Genomic DNA, 12,095 nt, shown 5'->3' with positions numbered 1-12,095 from the left:
TTGCCGGGTAAGTTTTAATATCGATTTAAACCGATAATAATATGTTAGATGTCCATCGCTTAACGTGCTGATAACGTATTCTATGTCACGTACATACATGCTGGTATGTGCGCTTCGTCTGACATGTAATATAATACAGCTGTATATTTAATATTAGCTATATCCGAAAAACTATTTATTTGCAGTAATAATTGTTAAAAATAACAAATTACTACTTAGTCTGAACCATAGAGTATAATGCTAAGTACTCACATACGGTTTTACTCAGCGCTAGGAACTTCCGTGCCTTCAAGCGTTTTTGTCACAATTACTATTGGCAACAGTCTAACACAATAAATTAATTTAGCTCTAGCATAGTAGTCACTATTATTATTAACGTTAATTCCCGTGGTGCTTCTCCCCTTCAGTTCTTTGACTTTCGGTCACTGCAACTTTGTGCTGTCTCCCGCTTTATATTGGGGAGGGAATCTGGAATTCTTCCTACTCCTCCTATTTTCTTCTGATTAATTTCGTTGCGGGTCCCAAGACAGCTTTAGCATGTCCCTCGGGCTCCCTGAGATCATATCAAAGAGTTTTCGTGGTTGGATGCCGCTGCCGATCCTGGCGACACAGGAGATACAGTGGTGGGAATGTGTGGTGGGCCAAAGCCCGTTAAAAAAAAAATACGGTTTTACTCGATCGAGCAATCACGTTGTAGAGTTTGCACTTTTATCCACACATTCAGCATTATTATATCGAGTGACACGCGCAGTTCAGTTATATTATATCAAATCAAATGAAAATTGTTTCAATTCTGAATAAATTTAAAATAAATATTTTCAGAATATCCTACATGATGCCTATCACCGGTTCGGGAACTAGCCCACATTATCACCAAACTGTTCAAACTGTTCGAGCAAAAAGATGTCTGTTCAACTAAGGAGACGGTGGCTTTATTTACAAAGTCTCTCAATTCGTACACACGATTGAGTAAATCTCGATGACTCGCATCGAGTAAGTTCGATGGAAATTAGATTTATTCCCTCGAATGCGGATTCTTGGAAATCTATTGGTATTCTATTGTTATCGCGGTCGAATTCGACCGCTCGGGAGTTGATAGGTTCCATCGAGCCGGCTCGATGCGAACCTTCGAGTTGTGGGTTTTGCGGTACACACGATAATTTTTACTCGATTTGGAGTAAAACTATCGAGTAATACCGATTGTGAGTACTGACCATAAGAGCTGAAATAAACGCAACGTACTAAATAATAATAGTTATTGGCGTGTAGATAAAAAAAAATGTGTATTTCGACATTTTTATGCAGTCATACTGCCACACTCAGATACATTTAATGATCAAAATCAAAATCAAAATCAAAATATTTTTTATTCAGAGTAATTTTTTTACAAAAATATTTCTGAACGTCGATACTAAGGTGCCTACCACCGGTTCGGGAACTAACCCGGCGAGAAGAACCGGCGTAAGAAACTCGCACGGGGCCATCTTTTACTAAAAAGATGGAAAATTACAATTTGAACATAATTATATAGTGCACCAAGGCTTTAAATAAATATGTCAATGGGCGCTGCTGGTAAAGAAGAACTGTCAAAAATGACGTTTTTGTATGAAAACATGATGATAAAACTACAATTTAATAAGGAGTTTGACAGATAATGTACGGGGTTTATGTCATGACCTTTATTTAATTACAGTTAATTATTAAATATCGGTTACTGAGTAAGGCAGTATCCTAAGCTTTTAGTAAAATGCGTATAGTCATAGCTTAGTCAAGACCATTAAAAATACGCAACTTTTAGCATAGCATATACAGGCCTTCCAATAACATTACCGCTTTAATATGTGCTCGATGGAGCTCGTCCATTGTCTTGTGTGAATAAAACCCATCATTAATTATTAATGATGGGTTTGAAGGCCAAATCCATAATGGAGAAACCCAAACTTAGAAACTTTTTTAGTTAGGATGAATTATTAGTAGAAACTTTTAGGTTATGACTTATGGCAAAAACGGTTAGGGGTTTCTGGCACTTGGCAGTAGAAACAAGCGATAGCTATTGTCGAGTTTGATGATGATAAATCATAATTTACTAATAATAAAATAACATTTAAGTACACATGCAAAAATTACAAGAATAAACTTAAAGTTATTGAAGATAAATAATAATAAATCTAAATATTATTATAATATAACTCTAGGGTGACTGACTGACTGACATAATGATCTATCAACGCACACCCCAAACCACTGGACGGATCGGGCTGAAATTTGGCGTACAGGTAGATGTTATGACGTAGGCATCCGCTAAGAAAGGATTCTGATAAATTCCACCCCTAAGGGAGTAAAATAGGAGATGAAACATTGTTTAAAATAATAGTTCTTGGCCGCGGGCAAAAGCTAGTGACTTATAATTTTTTGAAGCATCTGATTTTGCATCTGATTAAAATATTAACCTAGGCTTAAGCGTAACTTTTTAATTATTAATTTTTAAGCTGCCGCTTCTTTTTCTTCTTTTTTGTTCTCCCGGCTGTTTTGCCAGAACCGATTTCATTGGAAAAAAACCTTGTCGACCCGGAACCATTGCGCAACAATCAACAAGCATTCAGCAATTAGTATTATCATAAATTCTTGAACCGGGTGCCATCTTGTCAACATTTTCGTTGCGAAAAACATTTTAACATACATAATTATAAAAATATACTTCCTACAGTATAATGGCGCGCGCAAAAACTTGTTTGTACCTACGTACATCGAGACAAAAACAGAAAAATATTGATGGTCGAAGTATAAGCGACTAATAATTATCTTAATTATTATAATAATCAGACATTAACAATAGATATAATAGTTTTAAACAATACAGAATGGACGCTTGCAAAAAAGGAAGTCTGCGTTTTAAAAGTGATAGGACATGTGATTATAATTATTTAAAAAATATTATACATCTTATATATAAAATTCTCGTGTCACAATGTTAGTCACCTAGTCCACCGAAAAGGCTTTATATTCAGTGGGTCTGAGAATCGGCTACTGGGTACTTTTTATATTGATAAGTGTATTTGTTGAATAAATTATTACAACTCGAGACTGACGGCGACCATTGTTTGTGCGACGGGATAGCGATGGACGTTGCCATGGTGACATACTTATTTAGTCACTTCAATAAAATATTTTCTTTTACTATGGGATATGTATCTCACAGTCTGTCTATTATGTGCATGTGTTAGCGGGTACCGTACATTTTACTGGGACAAAAACTATCCTATGTCATTTCCCGGGGCATAAAGTATACCAATTTTTAGCTTGATCGGTGCAACAGTTTGAGCGTAGAGGCGTAGAGGCGAGCGAAGAGGTAACAGACAGACAGACTTTCGTATTTATAATATTAGTATGGATCATGTACATAATAATATTGATTGTTGTTATGTAACTCAGCTGATTTCCGCAACAGCAGATTTGATTTATAGCTCACAGGTCGAAGCGATGACTCTGCGCAATTTTTATTGAATATTAGAAACCTTATTAAGTCATTATCATTAATGAGTACTTGTCTTAAAGATGTCAGTACTTGTCTAAGGCATCCATTATACGCTCATGCAAGCGACAGTCAATTCCGTCAATCATGAATTATTATGACTTGACTGATGGACTGATTAGACGGTCACTCAATTCTCTTCAATTTTATGACAGTCAAAGCCAAAATTTTCAAAGGTATGCGTACTAATTTTTTTTCCTATTTTGTCAGATGTGACAACACTCACTCAAAATTCGTGACTGGTGGTTGCATGAAGCAAAAATCAAGATATCCAGATTTTCGTCAATCATCGTCATGCAACCGCCTGTCACGCTCTTACACGATAGGTTATCCATCAGTTACAGCCATGACTGTGGTAAAACTGACAGCAAAACCTACCGTGGAATGGATGCCTTAAAGTTATTTAGGACCTGTGTTCACCGTGTGGACTTGATAAGGGAATGTAATGTTTACTCCATTCTCTCATATTTAACCATTTTGAAAAAAAGTAAGACAATATTTTGGGCTACATATAAAAGCTTATGGCCGTAAATAGAACTCTTCGCTGATCTACAGTTGAAAATGGAGCCTTCAATTTTAGTAGAAGTTAACTTAAAGGGGTTTAAGTCGAACTTATAAATTATGTTGTTACATTGCAATGTTGTCTCTGTTTTATATGTCGGACAAGTTTTTGATAGACAAATTCCATAATCCATACTTAATATTATTAAAACAAAAGTGTGTCTGTCTGTCTGTTACATCTTCGCACCCAAACCACTGAACCGATTTGGCTGAAATTTGGTATGGAGATACTTTGAGTCCCGGGAAAAGACATAGAATACTTTTTATCCCGGAAAACGTACGTTTACCGCGTGAAAAACGAATTTTGGCGCAATGGAGGTGCAGGCGTCATCTAGTTTTCTCTATTTAACAGTCCTTAGCCATTTAGCCGCATTTTTTTTCAATCAAAATGTATGGAATTAACATAAGACGAGTCGAACGTCATATTCGAACGCTTATGCAATTCCATACATTTTCATCGGCGATTCTATAACGAAGCGGAAACGAAAAGATTTTGGCTCTTCTGTAGATCTATTTCGCTTCTTCGCAGTCGGTGACAATATGCTAACACCTTGAACCGTCATAATTTTGAAAACGTCTCCACATAATGGTTGCAATCTCAGCAAAAACACAATGGCTGCGACCCCTGACACGTAATTTGTGTATTGTTCATTGTCTCGCTTCCTTATCATCACACGACAGATTATTAATAATGCACAGCCGGAGGAATTGAGTGTTTAGCGTATTTCTTAAGAGGGAACGCTAACACCGTTTTTAACCCCCGACAAAAAAGAGGGGTGTTATAAGTTTGACGTGTCTGCCTGTCTGTTTGTCTGTGTGTGTGTCTGTCCGTGGCATTGTAGCATCCAAACGGGTGGACCGATTTGGATCTAGTATTTTTTGTTTGAAAGCTGATTCCATACATAAACGTATTCCCCAATTTACTCCCTGGACAATGCGTCTAGACAAATGATTTCTGTTAAAGTTATATGCCTCTACGTTAGATTTTTCTAAATTTAGTACTTAATAAATAAAAAATATGACCCTTCAAAAATCGCTAAAAATGAATGCCCTGTACCCCGCCAATCCACCGACTATAAAACAAATTTGAAAGATCTTTGATAAAATAAAAACGTAGAGGATATCTTCTTCCTGAAGATATTTAAAAAAATAAAAATTAGATAGACTCTATTTTGAAGGAGGAATCAGAGGACTACGTTACCTCGATTTACTGTATCTGTCTCTATCACAATACACGAGGGCCTGATCTAGCTATTTATCCGCTTTGGGCAAAGATAATTTTTGCCGCCCTTTACATTCAGAAAACCATACAAGTCCTAGTTTTGTTGGGGTATAATGGGGGAATATGTAACTAAACTGTAAAATACATTTCCAATATGGATATTGGAAATGTATTTTAAGTATTTTACATGCGCCTAAAGGCAGGCTGGAGCCTAAAGTAGATTGGAAGGTATAATTTTCAAACTTGGGTGGTGGATAGGTAATGGCTAGGTTAGAAGATAGGAATAAGTTAATTTTGCCGCCCCTCATTTTTGCCGCTCTGGGCAAATGCCCAGCTCGCCCTCCCTTAGATCGGGCCCTGTTAAGTCCGAATTCTGATCAGAAACATTTGAATTTCGCCGGACCGCCACTGAACTATCCTTCCGGCGAGTTCGAGCTCACTCGGCTCAGTACAAAATGTAAGAGACAGCGCGGACGTTCAACTGTTTCTGATCAGAAATTTCGGACAATGTGCGGCCGGGCTTATAGTGACGTACAGCAATGCCACCTTTACACGCTTCGCTAGAAAGATAAGAGAACTGAAATAGAATTTTAAAAGTAAGGATGAGTCCTCACCAACAGTTGTTTTTGTAATAAGATGACCAGCCCTACTAGACATGTGGCAAGCGATAATCGTAAACGCCAACAAAATGTATGCGATTTGACATAAGTCATGGCTGCGCTAGCGAATACTAATGTAAAATCTCATACATTTTGTTGGCGTTTACGATAATTCGCTTGCCACTTGTCTAGTAAGGCCGGTGTACTTTGTATCACTTTGATAATATAAACCTTCCCTGCACTTCCATGAATGTTTCAAGACTAAAATCAAAAATGAGCCAAATAGCTTCAGCCGATCTCGGGTTATAGCGAAACTAACTAAATTTGCATATAATATAGTTTAGCTCAACGTAATTTAATTTATATCTAATTAGATTTATTTCAATACTGCTTTGTAGATCCATGCAAATCAGAAAAAGTTTATCTCTGTCTGTCTGTGTTTACCTCTTCACTACTAAAACAGCGGGGCTAAAACTTAACGATCACTGTAATATTACTCAATCAACAAGAATAACTAGTAAAGAGGTTGGCCAGGTAATTGCACAAATGTCACGGGGAAAGTCACCAGGCCACGATGGGCTTAGTGTAGAGCATTTTAGGCACGCTGGCCCACACCTTAGTAGACTGTTGTCGATGTTGTACACATTTTGCATCAGGCATTCATATCTGCCATCTGATATGATTAAAACCATTGTAATCCCTCTTGTCAAGAACACCACTGGTGACATAGGAGACAAATCAAATTATAGGCCTATATCCTTAGCCACCATCACTGCAAAAGTGCTGGATAAAGTACTGGATGAGCGCCTTGGACAATATATCAAAATACATGATGCTCAATTTGGTTTCCAGGCAGGCCTCTCAACTGAAAGTGCAATCTTAACACTGAAGCACACTGTAAGTTACTATATAACTAGGAAAACACCAATATATGCATGTTTTCTTGATATGTCCAAGGCGTTTGATCTTGTTTCTTATGGCCACTTGTGGAATAAGTTAAAAGAAGAAGGTGTTCCCCCAGAAATTATAGAAACTTTTTCTTATTGGTATAATAATCAGACAAATGTTGTAAAATGGGCTGATAAGTATTCAGATGAGTATAAACTGAGTTCTGGTGTTCGTCAAGGTGGACTCAGCTCTCCGAGGCTATTTAACCTATTTGTAAATAAATTGATTGTAGGGCTGAGCAGCATGAATGTTGGCTGCCGCATTGATGGAGTATGTGTTAACAACTTGAGCTATGCGGACGATATGGTGCTGCTGAGCCCTTCAGTTAATGGCTTGAGAAAGCTATTGCAAATGTGTGAAGCTTACGCTGACCAGCACGGTTTAAAGTACAATGACCAAAAGACTAAATTAATGGTTTTTAGAGGTAAAAATTAGAAACCTGTAAATGTCCCCCCCGTCTTTTTAAATAAGGTACAGTTGAATCGTGTTGATCAGTTTAAGTATCTTGGACATATTGTGACTGACACTTTGACTGATGATCAGGATATAGAGAGGGAAAGGAGGGCATTGTCAACTCGTGGGAACATGCTGGCTCATAGATTCGCTCGCTGTACATTGAATGTTAAGCTCACATTGTTTAAAGCATATTGTCAAAGCTTTTACACGAGTGGTCTATGGGTCAACTATACACAGAGAACCTATAATGCACTCAGAGTGCAATATAATAACATTTTCAGGGCGCTGGTGCGATTACCCCGGTACTGTAGTGCCTCAGGCATGTTTGCAGATGCTCACATTGATGATTTTTATGCTATCATGAGGAAGAAAACATGTTCTGTAGTACAAAGGTTAAGGGGTAGTTGCAACATCATCCTGGAAATGATAGCAGGGAGGCTGGACTCAGCAGTTTTGGGTCGTTTCACTGAGTTGCATGTGAGAGGTGCAACTGGGTGACTTGACTCACCTGAGTCGTCTCTGGTGTTTTTGTTTTCCTTTTTATTTAAAATCTTAACTAACATAGGATAAGTTTTATGCTACTCACTAACAAATATGGACTGTGATTGTCTGAAATAAATAAATTTTAAATTAATTTAAAAATTTAAAATGGTCGCTTTGAAGAATCATGATATGATTCATTTTTCTAAAATCGCAAAATGCAACTCTGCTTGCAATTCATTTCTGTATTTTTGTACTGATTTGACATTTGTCAGTTTGACAGTTTTGACAATTCATTTGCTAAATTGATTGAGAGGAATTGCTAAATGTGACCATTGTAGCCCCGCTAGACATCCATATAATATTATAAATGCGAAAGTGTGTCTGTCTGTCTGTCTGTTTTATACCTCTTCACGCCTAAACAGCTGAACCGATTGGGCTGAAAGTTGGTACAGAGATACTTTGAGTCCCGGGAAAGGACAAAGGATACTTTTTATCCTGGAAAAATGTACGGTTCCCACGCGATAAACTAATTTTGGCGCAACGGAGTTGCGGTTGTCATCTAGTAAAATATATTTCTATTTGTTGAGAAAAATGCTGTTTCCTGAACGATTGACAGCAAAGTAAGCCACATTCACAACTTTACAAAACACTACATAATCACCGTCACCTTTTTCGGCAATCCCCGAGCAATAGTGACGAGTATTGTTATCAAACCACAGTGTAAATAGCGAAAGTTGTTATACAATTATTGGTTCACGGTGCGACAGAGAGAGTGCGAAGGACAGAGACGGGTGTATGTCTGTCGTTTCGCCACTCGACCGTGGACGCTGCCTGCATACTGTATGGAGTATGCTAGCTGAATTATAAGCTATAAGGTCTTTGCCAATACGTATTGGTAAAATAGCTTACGATCAGTTTACTTTAACAAGGTTAAAAGATGACCACATAAAGTTTATTTTCGTAGTAGTTAAAAGAAGTTGTATTGTAGAGATTAAGAATCTACGGATTACTGACATAAGAGTTAGCCTGTAGCCAAGTTGTTTCTTTTATCGCCTCTTTATAGAATTGCCGATCAAAAGGTATGAAATTATATAGAATAATGGAAACTGTAATTTTTTTGGGATAAAAAGTATCCTGGGTCCTTTCCCTGGACTCAAAGTATATCCATAATCCATATCAAATTTCAGCAAAATCAAATCAGCGGTTCGGGCGTTAAGAAGTAACAGACAGACAGACAGACAGACACACTTTCGCATTTATATAATATTAGTACCAGTCCATACTGGAACTGATCTCTCTATTCCTATAGTACCTCTCATTCTGAATTTGAGTACCCTAATATCAGCCTTTAACTCTTAAGTCACATCGATTAGGAATGCTACACAGCACTCGATCTATTGTTTCGTACTACAAAGTAACACCAAAAGCAACGCGACGCGACGCTGCTTGCGTCATGGTGACGCGTGTTAACATACCCTGCCAAATAAAATTGTATTCATATAAGTTGCAAAAAACTGGAGAGCCATTGGGGCACTTATTTCGGAGACATTTCAAGAGCAGAATGAACCTTTCCTTGTAATAAAACTTATCGTCAATCTCCCTTTGTTAAAACATTTGTTGAATGGATATGCTATAAAAAGTTATATCCTTGCTAAATATATCGGAAAAATCGCTCTTAAGACAAAGACATTGCACGGTTTATGTTATTTATTTTTTTATTATTTAGAGGAAATATCTTAGACTGGGTTGCACCAACTAACTTTAACTTTAACTGTAAATTTAACTTTAACTTTAACTACAGTGCAAAATGTCAAATCTTTGGTTAAAGTTAAATATGGCGTCCTTACCTCCGCTCATACATGAATTTCTCCGGTTAAAGTTAAAGCTAAAGGATTATTTAACTATGAAAGTAACTTTATTCCTCTTCTTCCAGTGCCTCTCCAATTACTGAAGGTTGGCAGTCATGCTCCGAAACTTTTCCTTGTCCAAAGCGAGTCTGAAAAGTTCTTCAACAGACTTTATCCCTGTCCATTCTCGAATATTCCTCAGCCAAGATGTTTTGCGTCTCCCTGGTTTTCATTTCCCGGCAATCTTCCCCATCATTATGGTTTGAAGAAGCTTGTACTGTTTGTTCCGGAAGATATGGCCCAGACACGCGACTTTTCTTTGCTTGATGGTACGAACAAGTTCCACCTTTTTACGCATACGTTTGAGTACTTCTGCGTTTGTAACTTTGTCCGTCCATTTTATCCGCAGTAAGTAAAATAACTTTAGTTAAACTTTAACTTTAACCACGCATCTGGTGCAACCCAACCTAAGATATATGTTAGTTTTATCATCAGTTGCTAGCTCAAGTCAAGTTTATCGGTAAATCTTTAACCGCGTGCACAAAAGTAAATTATGTATTCAGTTTAAGCATAGCGTCGCGACTCGCGAATGCCAGGAGGAAATGCCCTTTGAAAAGGTCCTTTCCCTTAACATATGTAATGCATTCAAACTGTTACTTCTTGTAGGACATTGGAAAATACAGTTGTGGTAATTTTTGTAATGATATACACTCAAAGGCTAAAACGCATATGAGTGAATGCCTCCTTGTTTTCCTTCAGATAAGTTTCTCGAAAGCTTTTTAAAAAACTCTTAATGATCTTAAAAGTCAATATATAGATACTTTCTAGACTAACATGACATAATATTGATATTTGATATACTTAAAAATAATACTTGTGGGTTGTGGCCTGTGGCACTCAGAGACTGCCGTGATAAAGCTATTGCATCACAATAGCTAGTCTACGCGCATACGTCTAGACGTACGTCAGCAGATTTTGGCACGGTGTTTGTGTGCGGCTAGTCGTGCCGAAGTCTGCTGAAACGTTATACGATGCACAGCTTTCAGCGCCGCACCGCTGTTCCGGTGGTCTAAGTGGGGGTGTTAGGTTTATTTTCGTTACGGAATTTCTTGATTCGGTCACCGCGCTAAAAGTTATATACAAGCTATGCGAATTGCGATAGCTTATAATGTATGTCTGTTTGTTACAGAGAGACGAGCCCCGCGGGCGCGGGCGAGGAGAAGGAGTCCAAGATGGGGGGGATCCAGTTCTCTGCGCCGCTGGAGAAACAGCAGAGCACGGTGAGTCCAGGGCCCTGATTACTGTTTTTTTTTTAATGAAATAAGGGGGCAAACGAGCAAACGGGTCACCTGATGGAAAGCAACTACCGTCGCTCATGGACACTCGCAACATCAGAAGATCTGCAGTTGCGTTGCCGGCCTTTTAAGGAATAGAGTAATAGAGAAGGGTAGGGAAGGGAATAGGAGAGGGTAGGGAAGGGAAAAGGGTAGGGGATTGGGTCTCCGGTAAACTCACTCACTCGGCGATTCACGCTGGTTTTCTGTGAGCCCGTGGTATTTCTCAGGTCGAGCCGGCCCATTCGTGCTGAAGCATTTTTATTATTATATTTTTTTTAAGAAATAAGGGGGCAAACGAGCAAACGGGTCACCTGATGGAAATCAACATCCGTCGCCCATTGACTCTCGCAGCATCAGAAGAGCTGCAAGTGCGTTGCCGGCCTTTTAAGAGGGAATAGGGTAATAGGGGAGGGTAGGGAAGGGAAGGGAATAGAGGAAGGTAGGGAAGGGAAGGGAATAGGGGAGGGCAGGGAAGGGTATAGGGTAGGGGATTGGGCCTCCGGTTAACTCACTCACCCGGTGAAACACAGCGCAAGCGCTGTTTCACGCCGGTTTTCTGTGAGAACGTGGTAATTCTCCAGTCGAGCCGGCCCATTCGTGCCGAAGCATGGCTCTACCACGTCTGAATGTTACCGTAGGGTCCGTATTGTCGTGTCAAACAGCTGTCATATATCACGAAATAGCTTCCACATGTCACGAAAGATCTTACCGTCCCTCTGATGGCAAATGATATATCGAAATTCCTCATTCGACTCGGATTCAGGAACTCCATGACATCCAATATACGCTCACCGCGCTAATCATTGACCAATGATAGCACGGTAAACTTCCCGAATTCAAAACGAACGGAAATCGTGAATCGTCACGCTGAACTTCAGCCCTTGTCGGGCAGCATCCGGAATATAGTCGGTCGAAAAATAACGCTGAAATAGGAAAATGTGTAACTTATAAAATTATATTACAATAGAGGTATAACTGAAAACGGAGTCTTAAGTTTGAGTTTTCGATAGATACTTCCGCTAAATATTATACTTTCGACATGGTTTTAGTGTGTCATGAAGTCTCTAAACTAAAAAATCAACGTACGTTAGAGAAGGACACATGACGAAT

General features: G+C 38.6%; 1 protein-coding gene across 2 annotated transcripts in view; it reads left to right on the top strand.

Moving 5' to 3' along the window:
- LOC121737578 (ABC transporter G family member 23) overlaps nucleotides 1-12,095 on the top strand; it is a 106,772-nt gene that overhangs the window by 65,521 nt on the left and 29,156 nt on the right. For both annotated transcript variants that reach the window (XM_042129235.1, XM_042129236.1), the window contains one exon: nucleotides 10,838-10,928. In XM_042129235.1, the coding sequence (XP_041985169.1) occupies nucleotides 10,838-10,928 (91 nt within the window). The remainder of the gene's footprint in view (nucleotides 1-10,837; nucleotides 10,929-12,095) is intronic.

The sequence above is a fragment of the Aricia agestis genome, chromosome 21 (genome assembly GCF_905147365.1).
Source record: "Aricia agestis chromosome 21, ilAriAges1.1, whole genome shotgun sequence".
NCBI lineage: Eukaryota > Metazoa > Arthropoda > Insecta > Lepidoptera > Lycaenidae > Aricia > Aricia agestis.
Note: the sequence above shows the minus strand (reverse complement) of the source record. Positions and strands in the feature narration are given on the sequence as shown.